We start from the raw sequence: 20,444 nt of genomic DNA, 5'->3' as shown, positions 1-20,444 counted from the left end.
AAACCAGTAACGTTGTCATGGAGGAACCTGGCAGACTCCCTCTTAGCCTTGGGGCCAGGGGGGACGTTGTCAAGGATGTCATGCTGACATGAGGTGCCCCTGAATTCTCCCTTAAGTCCACAGCTCAGTCTAATCAGGCAGATCCAAACTGAGGAGCATTCTACTGCATACATAGCTGACACTCTCCAAAAGTCCCTGGAAACCATCACAGGCTGAAGAGACAAGGGCAACACAATGACAAAATGCAATGTGGGATCCTGAAACAGAAAGAGGACTTTATTACAAACAAACAAAAAAAACCCCAACAAACAAACAAACTAAAAAGCTGGGAAATCTGTCTGAAGTCTGCAGTTTAGCAAACAAAAATCACTTAGATTAGAAGTGATTAGAAGGTTAGGCCTTCTTCTAATCATCAGTCTAGCTAAGTTTTTGGTTTTACAAGGCATATCTCCAATATTTAATCATTTCAATTGCCTTCTGTGTCCCAACATGCTTCTGATGTGTTACCCCAGCATCAGTCTGCTCCTACTAAAGTGTTCAGTTCCTCCTGGTGCGCACAGGGCTTTTTAGAACTTACATGGGGGTAAGGTCAGGCAAAGACAGCTATTTATTGCACCTGGCAGGATACATGAATACACCTAAGTTCCTCCAGCCCAAACCCTGCTCCCCAGGAGGGAAACCGCAGTGGAGAATGTTCTACAAACCTGGTCCAAGTTACTTCAGCCCCTGGTAGGGTGCCACCAGCCTTAACGGTTTCCCTGGACACAATGAATGCCTTTTTAGGGACTGTGAGCTCGGGGCACTGGCGACTTGCAGTGGAACCTGATCGCCCATGCCCTGTCCAAATGGCCATCACTAGGATCATTCAAAGATTTTTTCCAAGTGCCAACATCACAAAACAACACAATGGAGAAACAGAAGGGGCAAAGTCTGAAAAGGAGGAGTTGGGAGAAGGAACAATTGTACGCATCACTGGGAAAGAATGGAAAGTTTCCTGCTTTATTTCTCCTTCCGTCTCCTATTTCGCGAAAGGGGGACAAAGTCACTGACCAAACTGCCCAAGGTGGGGCTGTGGCGGGGGGCGGGCAGAATGGACATTTCAGGAGTCAGAGCTTGCCAAATTAGATCCTGTGAGCAACAGCTTCACTCAGTAAGTGAAAATCTTCATTTATACCCAAGTAACCATCAAAAACCTTTAAAAATCTTGTTCTAGTTTCAAAAGAATCTGTATTTTCAAATGTTACTTTGAAGTTGGGCTAATTCCATCCATCCATCCAATCATCCATCCATTCAGGCATCTATCCACCCACCATCCATCCAATCATTCATTCAGCCATTCACTTGTTCATTCACTCACCATTAACTCTACTAACTGAGCACCTGCTATGTGCCAGGAGGCTGACCCTCAGGGCTGGCAGCCACACCAGGATCTCATGGAGAGGGGAGATGGGGTGGGGAAAACCTGTGAGAAGGGTCAGCTCCTCAACAAGCAGGTTTACCCAGCCTGATTGACTCCTCAGGCATTTGACCAGGAAAAGGTCCTACTATTTTAACCAGGAGTATTAGTATAAAGGTTATTCCTCATCTTTATGGGACTCCCTGGTAGCTCAGATGGTAAAGAATCTGCCTGCACAGTGCAGGAGACTTGGGTTCAATCCCTGGGTCAGGAAGATCCCTTGGAGAAGGAAATGGCAACCCACTCAGTATTCTTGCCTGGAGAATTCCAAGGATAGACCATGGTGTCGCAAAGAGTTGGACACGACTAAGTCACTTTCACTCACTCCCTCACTTCTTTATAATCAGAATAATTAGTAGCTCATTTCATCTAAGGCAGAGCTTCTCAAACTTCAGAGGGTATCAGAACCACCTGGATGGCTTTCAGGACAGGTGGCTGGGCCCCACCCCAAGGCTCCGATTCAGTTGGGTGGGTGGGCTGAAAACCAGCATTGCTAAAGAGTTCAAGGGGTGTGGATACTGTGTTTGGAGGCCACATCTTGAGAACCACTGATCTAAGACGCTATCCACCACCTTCAGTTCCAGCCCAGTGCACTTTGTATACCCAGAGTCAGTGTGAGTAACTTAACAGCTACTGTTTCAGAGAAGCTCTGTGAACATTCCTCTCAGGGACCAGAACCCATCAGGGTGACAGGCTGACTTGACTCCACCCCATGAGGACTGGTGGTTTTTGCTGGTTTGCTGTACAGGTGATTCTGCAAAATGCAGAAGAGGCCACAAAGCCAAAAGGATGTGATTTACTGCAAAATCCAAATAAAAGTCTACGAGTCCAGCGCACTCCTTTGTCCTTGAGAAAAGGCTTGATTCAGTAACAGTGTGTAAGTGACAGGACACACGTGTGCAGAGAACAGGGGCTGCTTCCTTATATGAGATCGGATCTTCTATCACTTACTTCCCTCCTGTTCTATGCAGATGGCACGCAGGGCCAGACTGCAGGGAATTAAGCAGAAGGAGATTTCAAGAGAGACTAGAAAAGGTTAGGAGGGCGCCCTTGCTGGCCCCTCCGACACCCCTCCCTGAGCCAGGGCTGGTGGGGATCTGTGGTTGTCATGGTGATGGCGACTCTGGTCCATTTCCTCCTCCTCTCCCCAAGGACCTGAAAGGACCAGAGGCGTCCAAGGCCCAGACCAGGGCTGCATGTGGACCACTTCTGGGCCACGGCTCCTGTACTTCCCACCACACCTCCACCCTGCTTCTTTCCTGATGGACACGCCAGGCGCGCAGGGCTTCCTCCTCCAATCTTAGAAGAAAGCAACATCACCACCACAAGAGACAGTCACACAACACTGTAAATCAACTACACCCCAGTAACATTTAAGAAATAAGAAAGAGAGAGGGCCCCAAGTGAAGGAAAACGCACGGCTCTTGCCAGTGAGCACTCCGCTCCCAGCTCCAGGAGCAGCTACAAGACAGCCTGAGACGCCCAGGTGTCAAGCATTTATTTCCAACTTTTCCGACAGTAATGCCACCATCTGACGTGTGCAGAGCCCTTTAGGGCTTGTGAGCATGATCTCGCGTGCCTTCTCACCTGGGCCTCAAGTGAACTCCGTGAGGCTGGTGGGTGGGGGCCATCCCTCCTTATAGTAGTTAAGGAGGCCAAAGCGGGGGGGGGGGGGGGGGGGGACACTCGTCCCAGGCACACCCCATCATGCATGCCCCCCCCACCCACCACTTCCCCCGAAGGCAGTCTGGAGCAGCGCCTGGAGCTGGGGACAGCAGCAGGCTTGTCTCAGTCCACATCTCATCTAACATGGGTGGCAGGCAGATGGCCCCTGTGTACACCCGGTCTGGGGCCTATGACCCCCGACCCGTTTTCAGAGCGTCAGTGCACGAGGAGACCTGGATGCCCTGATGGAGGGCAGGAGTGCTCGGTCCGGAGCCCCTCACGTGGTCCTCACCCCACGGCTATCACTCACCTTACAGGTGGGGACAGCGGGGCTCGCACAGGCTGGGTGGCGTGTCCAAAGTGGCGAAGCTAGGAAATGGTGCCCTGGGGACTCAGACCCGGGTCTTCTGACCCTGACCTCCCATGCACACCTTCTCCGGAGGGCTCCTAAAGATGATCTTATGTCTCTAACCACAGGAATGAGGAGGACAGTGCATTTCCAGGAACACTGTCCGCCACACTAACGGTGGACAAGAAGAGCCCGAAAGGAGCTGACGCGGACCTGGCCTCGGCAGCAGAGCTGAGTGTGGTTCTGGGGATGTGGCCCCTCACTGATGAACGCTGATGATGCTGCCAGCATGCAGACAGAGCGACCCCAGCTCCTGACCTATTCTGGGGCCTGAGGAGGTTGTCAGGACGTAGAATGAATGGCCAATAAACCCACTGCATGCAGTAAAGGCAGTTGAAGCTAGTTGGAAGAAAAAGGCCACCTTCAAAGGCTCTCCTTTTAATCAGAGGATACTAGTCACCAGCAAACTGAAAAGGAACGCTGGTTTTTGCTCTGAGTTGCATTCAGTCACCAGGTGGTCTGTGAGGGCCTCCCATGTGCCTGGTGCAGGGGTCTCCTGGGGACTGGACGTGGTTCAGCCCCAAAGAAGACAGCACACAGACTTCCGGGGGGCCGAGGGTGGAGACAGGGAGGCAGCAGCCGGCCCACAGCTGTGGGGACGGGAGGAGCTGCGGACACTGGGGAGGATGCTCATCTCGGGCCTGGGGGTGGGAGACGCGTGGGCCCGGGGCCTCCCAGAGGAAGTGACCTCTGGGAGGGTGAGGTCAGAGGGAAGCCAGACCCCGGCCACCAACAGGCGTCTTTTCCTGAGTTCTCCCAACACCACATCCTCACCCTACTGCCCAGGACCTGGAGCTGCAAGAACAGTCAAGGACCCGCATCCCAGATCCAGGGGGCAGCAGGGCTGCGCCAGCTTATACTTCTCCGGAAGAAATGGATCATCTACCACGGAACACGGCCAGAGCCCGAGACAGGGGGCACGACGACCCTCTAAAGGATGCCCGTGAAACCCACCAACAGGCCAGGCGCATCCTCACCCAACAGAATTCAACGTGTGAAAAGCTGGATACAGAGCAATACAGACAGAATGAACTGTGACCGTACAGTATACAATGTATCTTATATACGTTGTGCTTCTTACCTGCTATATTTTTCTATATTTAATCATATTTAAAAAGCAGGTGATTGGCTAGTGTTGAGCACAACACCAAACTGCAAGGCAACCCGCCCACGGTATCCGATATTCAGGGTAATTTATTATCTGCCTCATCCTGTTTAGGGAAAGTTGGAAAAGATGTTTAGGAAAGATAAAAAAAATAGATGAAAGTTGTGGCACTGTTCACCAAGCAAAAATCTAAGTGAAAGGAATCTTAAAGTTGAATTTTCCAAGCATGAGAGGGATGCTGTATGTCTGTGGTTTTCTTTGAAAACTGTACATTAAAACGGAAGCCAGAGATCTAAACCTCGGAGGGCAATACGACAGAATAGAGAGCATCCCCACAGCTAACAGTCACTTCCTGCCTCATCTCTGCAGCCTCCGGGGTGACTCACAGGCCTTCGGGCCCCGGGGAATCCTGAGGGAAGCGAGGCCCTGGATGGGCGGGGGAGGTGAGCCCTCAGGACGGCTGATTCTCCCGGTTCTCACCCTGGGAGAACGGGGAGACAGAGGGTGCACAGAACTTCCTAAAGAACAAGACGAGGAAAGACCCCGGGACCCCGGCACACAGAGGGGTCCTCACAGGGCCCAGGACTGGTCATCTGTTTTAAGAAGTTCAGCTACAAATGACAAAAGCAACTGTGTGCCTCTTAGGAGACACGGGGACAATTTTAGCCCTATGGAAGTATGCTGGTCACCTGTCTTCATGTCGTCTGACACCTAGCCTCCTTCTGATCTTGGTGGGGCCTCCCTGGGGGTCTGGAGTATTAATGGGCAGCCAGCACCACCCCCACTGATGAGGCTGAAGTTGGGGTCTTCCCTGCCCATAGCACACCTGGGATTTTGAAAGAGCAGGTGATGCAGGCAAGTGTGCTAGGGTCATACCCAGCCACGGAGGCCTCCTGGCTCTAGGACAAGGTGGCACCTTGGGCTCCCTCCCTTGGCCAGATGCGCTGCCCATCCCTGCCCTTTTTGGAACATCAAGTCAACCAGAAGCATCATCCCAGGCCCGGCCACTTACTGGCCCAGGCTGCTTCCCCTGCCCCGGGGGGTGGGTGCTATAAGCAGATGCCCCCTCAGGGTTACAGGATGCGGGGGTCGCAGGTGGCTATGCTTAGCTGTGTCCAGGCAGCGCCCAGCAGCACCTCTCCGTCTTCATGTCTTGCTGAATCCCCAGCATGGAGCCGGCGGGCACCAGGCAGAGCCCGTGGGCTGCGGGGCTGGGACCCCAGCTGGCTGGGAAGGTCAACCCTGCAGCGCCCCGCCCCGGGGCAGAGCTGACTCTCCGCAGCGTGCACCGTGGTGACCGCGTGGATGACGCCCCCTCGGCTCTGCTGTCCCTGGGGTGCACCTGAGCCATGGGCCTGGGGCTTTTCCCAGAAAGACAGGCAGACACGGCTGGGTAGCCTGCATCTCTGCTCTGGGGTCCCGGCCGAACTGGGCCTGATGTTGGCCTAGCTGCCCTCCACATCCAGAGGGCAAAGGGCGTCTCCAGTGGGCAGAAAGGAGCCACTCTGTCCAGTAGGATGTAACACAAAAGACCATCTCTCACAGCCCCCACCTTCATGCCAGCCCACCTTCCGTGGACGCGGCCAGAGTTACTGCTGTACCTGCCTCTCAGGGTCCATTCCAGCCCCCCTGCAGCCTCTCCCCACGCCCCTCCCACCCCACCATTGACTCAAGGGCCCCCTCCGGCGCTCAGCAAAGGCTCATCGAATTTGCAGCGGATGTCCCAACTTCCTGAGTCTGCACGGCTACTCCTAGAACAGCTCCACCACAGCTTTCCAGAGTATGCGACCCCTCCGACTAACTTCAGGAGGTTTCATTGGGAAAACTCCCAGGACCAGTGGTTTGGCCAGCCGGAGCTTTCTGCCCTCCTGGGGAGCGGCCGCAGCCACCGATCAGAGGTGAGAGCCAAGGAACCAGGTTTCTGGAGATGAGGCGTGTGGTCCAGAGCTAAGGTACAGACCCAGTGGGGACAGGAAACGCACAGTGGTTCTCCATGGGGCCGTTCTGCCCCCTGGGGCCCTCGCGGTTGTCACTCCCGGGTGGAAGCCAGAGATGCTGCTAAACATTCCACCATGTCCAGAAACCCTCCCCCAACCCCAGCATCTGGCCCAATGTCAGTAACCCCGAGGCTGAGAAACCCCAACACAAAAGGAAGAGGAAAAGCCTGAGAAAGGGGAGTGAAGATCTGGAAGGCTATGTGGTCACCACCTCATCGCGGCTCATGTGGCCACTTCTTTCTGGAGCTGGCTCCAGACACAGGTTAAAAATAGGCAGGTAACTTAGTAGCTTCTGAGAGGTCAGACAAACCCAAAGATAAATGGCGCGGGACATGGCCTGGGTGAAGTGAGCCGTCATCTCCAGGACGTTAACCAGAGGCCCGGCACCAGGGCTTGGCTGCCTGACAATAAAGAGGCTCGAAAAATCTGACGGCGTCTTATTACTGGTTCTTCAGTTCAAAGCGAAGAAGCAAAAAACGATCGAAAGCAGAGGGTCGTTTCCATCTTATGGCCAAAGAATTGAACACAAGCTCTGAACTATAAGAAAACACATGGGGTTCTGATACTAAACAAAGTTTATGCAGTCAGTGTATTTAAAGGGGCAGCAGCGAGGGCTTTTCCTCTGAGTTCACTGAACCAGAGCCAAGGGCTGTCTGTTTCCCCCCAACGCACAGGCGATCATGTCTCCTGTATTTTTCTCACACTTTTCCTACAGACCACTCTCTTTTTATCTTGATCCTGGTCTCTCTCTCCAGCCCTCATCTTATGAGGAAGAGTGGCTCAGTGGTAAAGAATCCACCTGCCAATCACCCCTGTCTCTGCATCAGTGACGCCTGGGGCACATCCTGGCCAGGCCAGCAATACTGCTGTCCCTCGGTAGAGAGGAACACAGCCAGCAGGAGGGAGAAAATGACCACTATCCAGTTAGCGCCCGCCAGGCACCCAGGTACTCATCAGAACCAGCGTGTATTTCCTGTCTCCAGCAGACGCTCTCCATTTCGTGGCGTGGCTCATTACCACGTGCATGCTCAGTCACCCAATCATGCCCAGCTCTTTTTGACCCCATGGACTGTAGCCCGCCAGGCTCTTCTGTCCATGGGGATTCTCTAGGCAAGAATACTGGAGTGGGTTGCCATGTCCTCCTCCAGGGTATCTTCTTGACCCAGGGATCGAACCCGAGTCTCCTGCCTCCTGCACTGGTAGGTGGGTCCCTCACCACTGGGACACCAGGGAAGCTCCACTCATCACTACAACCACACGGAAAACATTATTCCTCTGTCACAGACAACGGGAAGGAGACTCGGACACACTAACTTGCCTATGGACACATGACATCAAAAGGCTGACTGTGCTTCTTCCACTGCCCGGCACATTCTCCCTGGGCTGGACTCACTTCCGGCCTGCGGGACGCCAGGCCTGTCCACCTGTCACTCCTCTCCTGATGAGACTCAACAGTTTCTGCAATAGAGAGCACACCTCCAGGACAGCAAATCTCAACAAAGAATAAATCATTGCTCAAGAGCTGTGCTGTCCAACAAGGCAGCCACAAACCAGGGGTGGCTCTTTATATTTAAAGGAATCAGAATGAAGTATGAATTAAAATGCAGTTCCTTAGCTGTACTTGCTGCATTTCAAGTGCTCGACAGCAACGCAGCACAGACACGGAGCATCTCCATCATCACAGAAAGTCCTGCTGGCCAGCTCTGCTCTGAGGGCTTTAAAACTACATCAGGGGTGACTTCAAGCTATATTTTAGGGCATTCAGGGTGGGGTCATGTTAGTTGTTCAATCAACATGGAAATTCCATCTCTCCCAGTGTCAACTTGGAAAACTCCACATCTTCTCATGTGCCTGAAATGGTTGGAGAGCATCACTGACTCAATGGATATGAATTTCGGCAAACTCCGGGAGATAGTGAAGGTCAGGAGAACCTGGCATGCTGCTGTCCATGTGGACACAAAGAGTCGGACATGACTTAGTGACTGCACAACAAGTTCAGTCAGTTCAGTCGCTCAGTCGTGTCCGACTCTTTGTGACCCCATGGACAGCAGCACACCAGGCCTCCCTGTCCATCACCAACTCCCAGAGCTTGCTCAAACTCATGTCCATCGAGTCGGTGATGCCATCCAGTCATCTCATCCTCTGTTGTCCCCTTCTCCTCCTGCCTTCAATCTTTCCCAGCATCAGGGTCTTTTCCAAAGAGTTGGCTCTTCGTATCAAGTGGTCAAAGTATTGGAATTTCAGCTTCAGCATCAGTCCTTCCAATGAATATTCAGAACTGATTTCCTTTAGGATTGACTGGTTTGGTCTCCTTGTAGTCCAAGGGACTCTCAAGAGTCTTCTCCAACACCACAGTGCTGGATGAAACACAAGCTGGAATCAAGATTGCGAGGAGAAATACCAATAAACTCAGATGTGCAGATGACACCACCCTTATGGCAGAAAGCGAAGAACTAAAGAGCCTCTTGATGAAAGTGAAAGAGGAGAGTGAAAAAGCTGGCTTAAAACTCAACATTCAGAAAACTAAGATCATGGCATCTGGTTCCATCACTTCATGGCAAATAGATGGGGAAACAATGGAAACAGTGAGAGACTTTATTTTGGGGGCTCCAAAATCACTGCAGATGGTGACTGCAGCCATGAAATTAAAAGACACTTGCTCCTTGGAAGAAAAGCTATGACCAACCTAGACAGCATATTAAAAAGCACAACAACAAGAGACATCACAAAAGAAGATAAGAAATAAAAAGCCATCAAGGGTAAGGGTGGAAAAATGGATAAACTTATGTGAGGGAGGTTAAAAGCCTAATAAACAACTTTAGATCTCCTAGTTTCTGTTTGCTGAAATACTATTGTGACCACTGCGGGATTCTTCACTCACTCCCCTGAGCCAAGGAGTGGGTGGAAACATCGCAACTTAATCCGCCAGGGGAGGCACTGGACGGCTCTGGCTCTTGCACTCTTGCTGATCCAGGGGTTCACCCGCTGCCAAGACCATATCACATTCTGCCTACCTAACCCCTCCAGGTATTTTCTATTTGTTTTATGGAAAGTATCTCTCAGATCTTAGAGAATTTTCCGAACCAACAAATGAATTCTTCTTGATGCCTGCAGCTATGATAATCTTATTTTTTTAAAAAACGTTCTCTGTTTGCTCACCTAATTTGACATTTATTCCACTCTGAGTAAAGCGCACTGTCATGACTAGTTCTCTAGTTTGGGCTGTACGGACATTACCCCTTCCTTGGTATAAGTCTGAGATTATTTTTCAACTTTCTTCTCAATCTCTTCTACCCCCTTCATCAAAAACAAAACTCCACCTCTAGGTACCAAATTAGAGAGGCTTGGTTTGTTCGCATTAAGCAGCATTGGCTCTGAACACTGACCCTGTGGTCAAGGTGCTGGCCTTGACTGTGTGCGGTGCTCTGAGGAGCTACTTACCGTCTGGTGCCAACACCTCCGCCACCCCACCGTGCCCCAGGAGGGGTCCTGGCCGAATCTCGGCGTTTACCCCCCCATGTGCTCAGCTGTGCGGGACTCTGCGATCTCACACACTGTTCCCACCAGCCTCCTCCGCAGCTCTCCTCTGGATTCTCCCGGCAAGAATACTGGAGCGGGCTGCACTTCCTTCTCCCATGGCTGCGGCTTTGGCAGCTGGGTTCTTTCCCACTGGTGCCACCTGGGAAGCCCTCTGAGCCTTCCCTCAAACCGCCTCACAGTTTTCTAGTGTCTCATCCTTACACATGAACGGATCCAGGGGTCACCACACCTCGGGGAGGGGCTCCAAGGCTAGAGACACAGGCCGAAGCACGCAAAGGATAGGAAGGAGCAGACCACCACACAGGGACAAAAGCGATGTTTAGGAAAAACCAGAAAACCAAAACAGATACTCCTCAGAATGACAGAAAAAGGTACTGCATAAGTGACTCAAAGAGGATGCTATTAAAAGGAACCATAGAACCAAAACAAACAAACAAAAAAACTCTTAGAAATAAAATATAGAACAAATAAGTTTAGCAGGAGTGGAAGATAAAGCTGAGCAGTCAGCCATAAAGTATCACCAAAATACAAAAAGCTAGAAAATGAGAGGAAAAAGGAAGTTACTTTTAATAACAGGAGTTTCTTTAAAAGAACAGAACAGACGGTGGGAAGGGGAAATTTTTTAGAAAATATCCCAGAATTTTAGGATGCACATTTCCAGATTGAATGAATGTAAAAATAAAATCCAGAATACTGAGAATCAAGAGAGGACCCTGAAAACTTGTAGAGTGTAAAAATAGATGTTACACAAGATACTGAGAATATATAAGGCATCAAAATGATCAAAGCAATCCTGAAAGCTAGAATAAAATGGGGAAAAGATGTCTTTGTGGTAGAAAATAGTTAATTATACTTTTTTGATATTTATTATTTTATTTTATTTTATTTTATTAAATAGGTAATACAGGGCTTCCCTGGTGGCTCAGTGGTAAAGAGTTCACCTGCCAATGCAGGAGACATGAGTTCGATCCCTGATCCAGGAAGATTCCACACGCCGGGGAGCAACTAAGCCCATGAGCCACGACTGCTGAAGCCGCATGCCTAGAGGCCTAGCTCCGCACCAAGAGAAGCCGCTACAATCAGAAGTCTGCAAGCTGCAACTAGCGAGTGGCCCCTGCTTGCTACAACTACAGAAAAGGCCGGCAGCAAGGAAGACCCAGCACAGCCAGAAAGAAAGAAAGAAAATAATATAAAAAATATTACAGTCACAGGGTTCAAATATCAAAAGAGTATAAGAAGTTACACTTAACCAATCTACATTTCCACTTACATCTCCACATTGCTCTTACTGTACTTTCGCCAGCGCTTTTTTATGCAAATGCAGGCAGATCACAGACTTCCTCACCTGAGTGACGGCATGCTATCTTCATTTTCTGCACATTGCTTTTTCTCCGTTAACAATACATGCTGGAAATAATTTCAAAGTATACATAGAGATCTCTGTCATTCTTCAGAAAAAAATTATTCTAACCTAGAACTCTATACTCAGCCGAACTATCAAGTGTTGAGGGTACAATAAAGACATTTTCAGACATGCAAGCCTTAGAAAAGGCGTTCTCTCTCAGAAAGCTACTGAAGGGTGTGTTCCAACAAAATGAGTTAGTAACTCAAGAAAGAAGACAGTACAGAATGCAGTGTACATGGATCCAACGACAATAACAAAGAAGCGGCAGAGGGAATGTTCAGAATGGTGGCAAGGGGAGGGCTAGCTGAAACAAACCCTGAGAGCGCTCACAGCAGGCTGGACAGAGGTCTCGGGGAGGAGATTTCCAGGAGGGAACAAAACGGGATTGACAGATTCATTTAATCTCATAGAAATAATATTGCAAAGGTTTCTGTTCAAAACTTTGTGATAAATTAGCCATGAGAGATACATAAAGAGATGAGCAATTGGGGAAAAAAGGAAATAATTAACTCCAAAAAAGCAGAAAGTTGGGTAAGAAAAACATTATCATATACTTGTTGGCGGAGAAGGCAATGGCACCCCACTCCAGTACTCTTGCCTGGAAAATCCCATGGACAAAGGAGCCTGGTAGGCTGCAGTCCATGGGGTCGCTAAGAGTTGGACACGACTGAGAGACTTCACTTTCACTTTTCACTTTCACACATTGGAGAAGGAAATGGCAATCCCCTCCAGTGTTCTTGCCTGGAGAATCCCAGGGACAGGGGAGCCTGGTGGGCTGCCGTCTATGGGGTCGCACAGAGCCAGACACGACTGAAGCGACTTAGCAGCAGCAGCATACTTGTTGGCTCCGTAGTTAACACTATCACACTACATCATCATCACCAGTAGTGTTTACTGAGCATGTGTTGGTCATCCTTCTGAGGTCTTTTCATGAAATACTTCATTTACCCCATAAAACCCGGGAAGAAGCATACTCTTAAAATGTTCCCATCTTACAGATGCGGGAACAGAGACACAAAGTCACAAAGTGGTTAAGGAACTTGCCTGAGTTCATGGAGTAAGTGGAAGGATTGGGAACTGAACCCAGGAGAAAGGAAAGCTGACTCAGGCCCCCACACTCTTAACCAGTCTATTCTGCTAGCGATCATTTATGGATCTATAAGCACAATGTCACTATGATGTGAAGAAGAGGGGAGAGAAAGCGGGGGAGTGAACCTGAGCTAGACCCACAGATCCAAGTCCTCCTCCTCCCATCAGGAGGCCAGCACATGGTGCCTACAGTAGAAAAATCAGTGAATAGTGCATATGCATATTATTTACAAATGGGGAGCCCATTACCAGATCATTTAGGGTCTTATAAGGCCATTAACCAGTCAATCCTAAAGGAATTGAATATTCATTAGAAGGACTGTTGCTGAAGCTGAAGCTCCAATGCTTGGCCACCAGACAAGAAGAGCTGACTCATTGGAAAAGACCCTGATGCTGGGAAAGACTGAGGGCAGGAGGAGAAGAGGGTGGCAGAGGATGAGATGGTTGGATGGCATCACTGACTCAATGGACATGAATCTGAGCAAACTCTGGGAGATAGTGGAGGACAGAAGAGCCTGGGTGCTACCGTCCATGGGGTTACTGAATGAACAACAAAGGCCATTAAGAGCTTGGCCTTTACTGAGGGATATGAAAAGCCATTATGACACAATCTGACATGTTTTAAAAGGACCACCCAGCTGTTGTGTGGAGAATGGGCTGAGAATATGGGACCAGGGTGAAAACAATTACTTTAATGACATAAATAAAGATGAAAGAATTAAAAAAATAAAAGAGGAGGAGGAGGAACAGTCAGGGAGAGAAGAATATGAGGTTCTCTCATGGAATTTTAAGCCTGATGGTTCAGAGGTCAGTTGAGGACGACAGTCCCTGAGATGGGAAGCAAGTCAGCTTAACTCCAAGGCACTGCCTGGAATAGGGCCTTGCGTGAAGCCAAGACACTGATTCAGGAAACAGCCTGGATGATGACCTGGCACCTCTGAGTTACTAGATGACCTCAGACAAGTCGCCGAGCATCTTGGAGAGGTTTCTCCATGTCCAACAGAGACGCTCTACACTCTTCCGATGGGATGGCATACACTTACAGGGGAGAAGCTTCTGGGGGTCCCTGACACACCTCAGACCTTGTCCCTCCTGAACTCTGACAAGGCCCGCAGGTGACAGGCTCAGTTAGAACCCAAGTCCCTGACGGTCACTCTATGGAGCAGACGCTTCAGGTCCTCCACACACATTGTCAGCCCCGACTACTAAACCTGTGAGTCATCACAGAGTCGCCCAGAAAAGGGACAGTGAGACAGCCGGCCCTCTGACAGAAATAGCCACGGGGCGGGGCCCACAGATCATGGGAGCCCAGCAGGACTGCCCACCCCTCAGCCAGAACCGTCTTGTGGGGAGTCAGCCCCAGGTCACAGGCAGGGGTGCAGGCCATTCCCCTGACAGCTCAGACCATGACGCACAGCCACTCGGAAGGCTCGTCTTGTCATATTTCTAATGCCTGTTACTGATGCACCAAGATGTGTGCATGTGTCTCAGGATGACAAGCCGGGGGGGGGCCCGGGGTCACCCCATGGTGGTTCTGTTAGAACTGGGGGTGGGGGTGTCTGAAGGCTCCTCACCTCTTCCCACCCTGGAAGTAGGGGCTCTGACACCACCCCAGTCCCAAACCGCTGGCCACACTGGATAGATTTCACCCTCCGGTCCAGAAGGTCTGCATCCACCGGCCAGCCTCAGAAAAGCAAATTTGTTGGGAAGAAACGAGTGAAGGTGATGGTTCAAACGGAGGGAAACCAGCTGCAAGAAGCCCATGTTGTAGATGCTGCCCCCGTGTGATCTCACCCTAGGGCACAAGTCATGCCCAGACACCAGCAGCCTGCGTCATGCCGTCGGGGCTCACCTCTGACTCCAGAAGAGCCAGACCTGCCTGCCGAGAGCCAGAAGACGGGGAAGCGGGGGTCCGACAGAACCAGGCTTCCGGGCCGCTCTGCACAGAGGCTGGGGCACCCCACGCCCAGGCTGGGCCCTCGAATGGCCTCAAGGTTGGAGCGGAAAAGCTGTCAGGACAGGACAGGGTGCTTTCTTAACAGCCCCAGAGATTTACCAGGAGTTGTGAGAGCAAGACCCCTGCACTGCTTGGAAGGATGAGGGGTGGGAGGACAGCAAGTGGCCAGGGGCTTTAGGACAGAGCATCTTGTGTCTCTGGGACCACCCAGAGCGAGGCATGGAGGCTGTCCTAAGCTGGTTGCCCAGAAGCAGAGCCCAGGGCCGGGGTTTGGAGGTGACTGCTCCGTCCAGGATTGCAGAAGGAAATGGCAACCCACTCCAGTGTTCTTGCCTGGAGAATCCCAGGGACAGGGGAGCCTGGTGGGCTGCCGTCTATGGGGTCCTCCCTCGGGGGCCCTGGAGTGACCTGCACCCCCCTCGTTGGCTCCTTCAGGAGGCAAGCGGGTGGGGTGGGGCTTCCTGCATCCTCACTCCCCTGGGTCAGTCGCTGCCCCTGGGGTGCGAGGTCTTCACCCCCCTCCCCTGAAGGGTGACCCTCATGGGGCCATGGGCACTTCTCTAGTGAAGGGGAGGGGTCATGAACCCGGAACAGCTGCACTCACAGGTCAGGGGTCAACTTCCGCCAATAGCAGGGGGATCTGGGAGGTACCTTGGGGGGTGCCCTGAGGGCAGCGTCCCAGCAAGACCACTTTGGAGGGGAGGCCACAGTCGTGGGGGTTGCTGTGCTATGAGAGAGGAAGGGAATCCCACCAGCGTTCACCGGATGGTGAGCTCACCCAAGGGCCGGTCTCCTGCAGCCTGTAGAGCTGACTTCCTTGTGCTAGAAACACAAATAGCTGGGTGTTTTGAGACAAGACCCTTGCACTCCCAGTGGAGCTCAGGATGAGAGGTTGCTACCTTTGGATGCTACCAGAATCCTGAGCAGAACGCTCAAGGCAGTGGGAGAGAAAACTACATTTGCTTTCAGACTCCCCTCCCAGGGATGAGAGACACGCTGCTCCAGTGTCTCAAGGTAGCTTGCTGGACCTTCTTCCTGACAACATCTTGCCTGAATCCCACCTCGGACAGAGAGAAACAAGCCATTCCTGCAAATGCATCTGCAGCGTTTTCAAGTTACAGCTCCATTTACTATCAACTTGCCCGGAGTGAGGCCATAAAGGAACTGCGGAAATATGAAAGTAGAGCTTCCACTGGGTCCCTGCTTCCCGTTCCTGCACAAAGAGAGTCTGAAGCCATGGGGGGGGGGGGGGGTGCAGCCGGCTCTCCACCGTGGCCCTGCCCCAGCTCCCCACCGTGGCCCTGCCCCGGCTCCCCCCTCCATTGCCCCCAGTCCCCGCCCGACTCCAACACTGCTGCCTGGAATTTTCCACTTATCCTCTGAGTGCACATTCCTGGGGGCCTGCCTGACCCAAGCCTGACCTACCCCCTGCCACTCTTGTAAGGCCTCTTGATTTTTTCCTTTGGGCCCCCCGCATGTCCCCAAGAGCGTCGGGGGAGGCCAAGTCCCCCCATTTCCCACTTCCAGGATGGGCCTGATTGATCACCAGGTAACCTCCCCTGCCCCGCCCCCGTGCCGGGGAGTCCACTGTGCTGGTCAGAGAGCTTGGCTCAGGAGCAGTGGGGGAGACTCGAGAGATCTGTCGGGGAAGATGCTTCCAGCTCTCAGGACAGAGCCAACTGCAGAGGTCGCCCAGCAGAGCCAGCTGCAGAGACGCCGTGGAGGCTAGGGGCCACTGCCCTGGGGACGCTGCCCAGAGAATCTGCCCTCCAGCCAGTACATTTCCCCGCGTGGAGGCCAGTCCAGGTCAGGGTTTCTGTCATTTCAAGAATAACTCAAAATGCCGCTTCCTCCAGGGAGCTGCCTCTGATTGCTATTCTTAGTCCCATCGATAAATTGTTACTCTCTCATTTCCAAACCTTCAGGGCCCAATATCCTCTTAACCTCAGATCTCTTCCTGTCTTCTATTACTGTCATGCTCTAAGTCAGACCCCAGTTCCTCAAGGGCAGATGCTCTTTAAGTCCATCCCTGAATCCCAGTCTCCCTAGGACATGGCTTCGGAAAGAGTACCGTGTATCTGCTGAGTCAATGAGCAAATGAGAAAGTATTCATATGAAACTTTAAGATAATTTTGTTGATTTTTATAAGAACTCTCTAGAACTGCATGGTGAATAGATATTTGCCATTTGAATAGTGATTCTAATTTTCACAGTTGGGAGACAGAATTCAGTTTGCAGTAAAATGTATTTGCACCGGCTCCTTCCAACACGACAGATACCTGCCACTCAGCGCTCAGAACAGCTACATGGCTGGGGTTATTGGGACGATGTGCACACCAGTAGTCCTTACATCTGGCCAGTGACTCACTTTATATCTGCTGCTCACTTTCTTTAATCCTGACAGCCTCAGGGGAGGTCTTTTTTCCCATTTTAAAGATGAAAAAACAGAGGCCGGGAAGAGTCTGACTAGGATAGCACAGCCTGCTATCACAGATAGCACAGAGGAGCTGCGTGTAGCTCCAGGCCTGGGTCTGACACCCGTGTCTGAATTTGTCACTGCCAACTGGGTCCCCAGGCTGGGAGGAGGCCCGTGGGTTCCCGGTCACTCTGCACCTCAAGGCTCCCCCTTAGGAGCATCCCTTGGCCTTTCCTTCCAGTCTGTTTTAATAAAATCCAGCAGATGTGCGGTGGACTTCAGGACCCGCAATCTCCTTCCTCGGTCTGCAACCACTGCTGGAAAGACAAGGCGCACAGATCATGTCACCTCAGGCCTCCCAAAGAACACCTGTTTGGTTTTATGTTTAAACACTTACTTACATGACCATCTTCACAGGGGTGGGGATTATGTTCAAGCTGCTACATTTAGCAAGCGCCTATATTTAGCCACATGTACTGTAAGTGCCTGTACCCCTTCTGTTTTTTAGGCAATATAAAAGAGACTTAGCAGCACTTACTATGCGCCCAGCTCTGTGTTGAGCGCTGGGGATACAAAATGAGTAAGACAGTGCCTGCGTGGTGGTCGCCTTCCACGGGGGACGGACAGGTGAGCAGATATGGCTGAGGCCACGTGACCACCACGGCAGGTGTAGGGAGCAAAAGCTAGAGGAACCCGAGGGCAGGCAGGGAGACATCTGCCTGGTCTGATGGGGGAGGTCTCACACAGGACACAAATCTACCATGGGTTTTAAGGGATAAATAGGAGTTTCCCTGGAAAGCCCAGTTTCTTCCCACATGGAGAAAAACAAACGCCTTTATTCATTCAATATTCAACAAATACTGAGCAACAGCCACGAGTCCATAAAAGCCAATCATCTAAGAACTGGTACTAGAGTGGACCTCCATAAATAGCTGAGTGAGGCAACCAGACACCACAGTCTACACCGCCTGGAGGTTTTTCCACGTGATGATAATGACATGCAGACAGCCTCTCCATCACACTCCAACACTTGGAAGAGGGTGGATGGGGCGGGGGGCCTGTCTAGAGTGAGCACGCTGGCTAGGCAATCCAGAAGGCGCACAAAGGTGTCCTGTGACATGACAAGCCAGGCTCTGTCCCCTGTGGGCCCGAGGAATCTCACCCCTTCCCAGGGAACCTGCTGCCACCGGTCTCTCTGGCATCTTTCCCCTGCGGTTTGTTTAGCCCGAAGGCTGAACTCTTGAGGGAGGAAAAAGGCGCTTGTACAAGTACCCTAGCGGGACTCCTTTAATTTGCACACTTCAAGTTCATCGCCGACTGTTATCGTAAACTCTGCCCTGGAAACTTTGATGAGACTCTCTCAGCGTGCCTGGGCCCGCTCTCAGCCTGGGTCCAGAAAGGAGATCCAGGGAGACCCCGGTTCGCGCCCCAGCCGCGCCCTGTGTGACAATCGAGACGACAGTGGGTCACACACAGGAGCGGGGTCATTTCGCCAGGGCCATGTGGCCTCCGGGGACTGTCCGCAGGCCTCCGGGGGTCGGGCCTACATCACCCCCACGATGAGGCGCACAACCCAGTCGGGCACTCGCCCCCCACCAGGCCGGCCTGTGCGTGCGCATGGGGGGGCGGCACCCCAGTCCCGCTCGGCGAGGGGGCGGCGGCCAGACGGGGCCGGGGGCCTGGGGGAGGGCTCGGTGTCGCCGGCCGGTCCCCTCGGCGGAGGACCCGCGCCCGGCCCACCGAGGTGCCGGCCCGGCCCGCGCCCCGCCCGCCGCGCCGGCGGACGGACGCCCGACAGCTGCGGTGGAGCCCTGGCGCCCGCGCCCCGCTCCTGCCGGGCCCCTCGCTCACCTCGCGCGCGATCTGGTTCAGCGCGTCGTCCTCCGCCGTCAGCCGCTCCCGGTTGGGGAGCCGCTTGCGCCCCGACCCCTGAGTGCCCATGTCCATCGGCCGCGTCGCCCGCTGCGCCGCGGGAACCTGGCTCCGCCGCCCGCGCCCCTCTGGCCGCCCGGCCCCGCTCCGCCCCGCCCTCCGCCGGCGTCATGGCGTCAGCGGGCGCGGGCCGGGGACGCGGGGACGCGGGGACAGGGGCTGGGGACGCCCCGGGAGGGGGACGCGGGGACCGGGGCTGCGGGGACTGCAGGGACGCCGCGGCGCGCCACATGGGGACCCGGGCGCTGTGGGCCTGGGTATGGGGGCGCCCGGAGGAGGTGTGCACGGAGACCCGGGCTGCGGGGACTGCAGGGACGCGGGGAACAGGAACTGGGGACGCCCGGGGAGGGGGACACGGGGACCCGGGCTGCGGGGATGCGCCGGAGGGGAACCCGGGAGCCGGGTGCGCTAGGACTCCAGGGGCCAAGGGTCCCGGTGCTGGGGGCTGGGGGCGCAGGGAAGCCTGGGGACCGTGAACGTGGGGATGCAGGAGGTTTTGGACAGCTGGGAGTCAGGGGAAGGGCGTGAGGATTCGTGGGGCAAGGGGACTGGGGGCGCCGGTGGGAACAGGGGCTCGGGGCGTGAGAGCTAGGCGGAGGCGCAGGGACACGGGAACCAGTTCACGGAGACCTCAGGGGCTGGGGGTTCCAGTGGGAGACCGGGATGGGGGTGCGGAGACGAGGAGGGACAGTGAACAGGGAAATGGCAGGAGGCCCGGGATGGCTCGGAGTCGGGAGCCTGTGGGCGCTGGGGAGGGGGTGATGGGGGCTCCGGCCGTTGGTGGGGACCCGGAGCCAGCCATGGCAGAGGATTCAGACAAAGGAGGCAGAGCCAGAGATGCCTGGAGCGCCCAGGGTTTGCGTTGGCTGGGAGGTGGGGAACCCTGGAGGGTGGACTTCCCTGGCAATCCTGGGCTGACCTCCCCAGGGCAGGGGCTACCCCTCAAGCCCCGACCTCAGAGAGGATGCTGAAGAACTCGCAGTGGTTGGGTTGCCGAGAAGGGTTTGCACTCACGGGTGGGTGCAGGGACCCGGTTCAAACCTGCGCCCCAGGTGAAATGGGGTCTGACCTCACAGATAGAGTCAGGCCCCAGTTCAGTTCAGTCACTCAGTCGTGTCTGACTCTGCGACCCCATGGACTGCAGCACGCCAGGCTTCCCTGTCCATCACCAACTCCCAGAGTTTACTCAAACTCATGTCCATTGAGTTGGTGATGCCATCCAACCATCTCATCCTCTGTCATCCCCTTCTCCTCCTGCCTTCAATCTTTCCCAGCATCAGTTCAGTTCAGTCTCTCAGTTGTGTCCGACTCTTTGCGACCCCATGAACCGCAGCACACCAGGCCTCCCTGTCCATCACCAACTCCCGGAGTCCACCCAAACCCATGTCCATTGAGTCGATGATGCCATCCAACCATCTCATCCTCTGTCGTCCCCTTCTCCTCCTGCCCTCAATCTTTCCCAGCATCAGGGTC

The 20,444-nt window shown here is 53.3% G+C and overlaps 1 protein-coding gene across 24 annotated transcripts in view; it reads right to left on the bottom strand.

Moving 5' to 3' along the window:
• The window catches only part of LRRFIP1 (LRR binding FLII interacting protein 1), a 161,647-nt gene extending 142,585 nt beyond the window's left edge, over positions 1–19,062 (bottom strand). For 8 of the 24 annotated variants that reach the window (XM_070463737.1, XM_070463739.1, XM_070463740.1 and 5 more), the window contains exon 1: positions 18,891–19,049. In XM_070463737.1, the coding sequence (XP_070319838.1) occupies positions 18,891–18,986 (96 nt within the window). In that variant the 5' untranslated portion in view covers positions 18,987–19,049. Of the gene's footprint in view, positions 1–18,890 lie in introns of all 24 variants that reach the window. The other 16 variants (XM_070463731.1, XM_070463732.1, XM_070463734.1 and 13 more) reach the window with 7 other exon arrangements.
• Between the last annotated feature and the right edge of the window lie 1,382 nt (positions 19,063–20,444).

The sequence above is a fragment of the Odocoileus virginianus genome, unplaced genomic scaffold (assembly GCF_023699985.2).
Source record: "Odocoileus virginianus isolate 20LAN1187 ecotype Illinois unplaced genomic scaffold, Ovbor_1.2 Unplaced_Contig_5, whole genome shotgun sequence".
Taxonomy (NCBI): domain Eukaryota; kingdom Metazoa; phylum Chordata; class Mammalia; order Artiodactyla; family Cervidae; genus Odocoileus; species Odocoileus virginianus.
The sequence above is the reverse complement of the archived record's forward strand: the minus strand, read 5'-3'. Positions and strand labels throughout refer to the sequence as shown.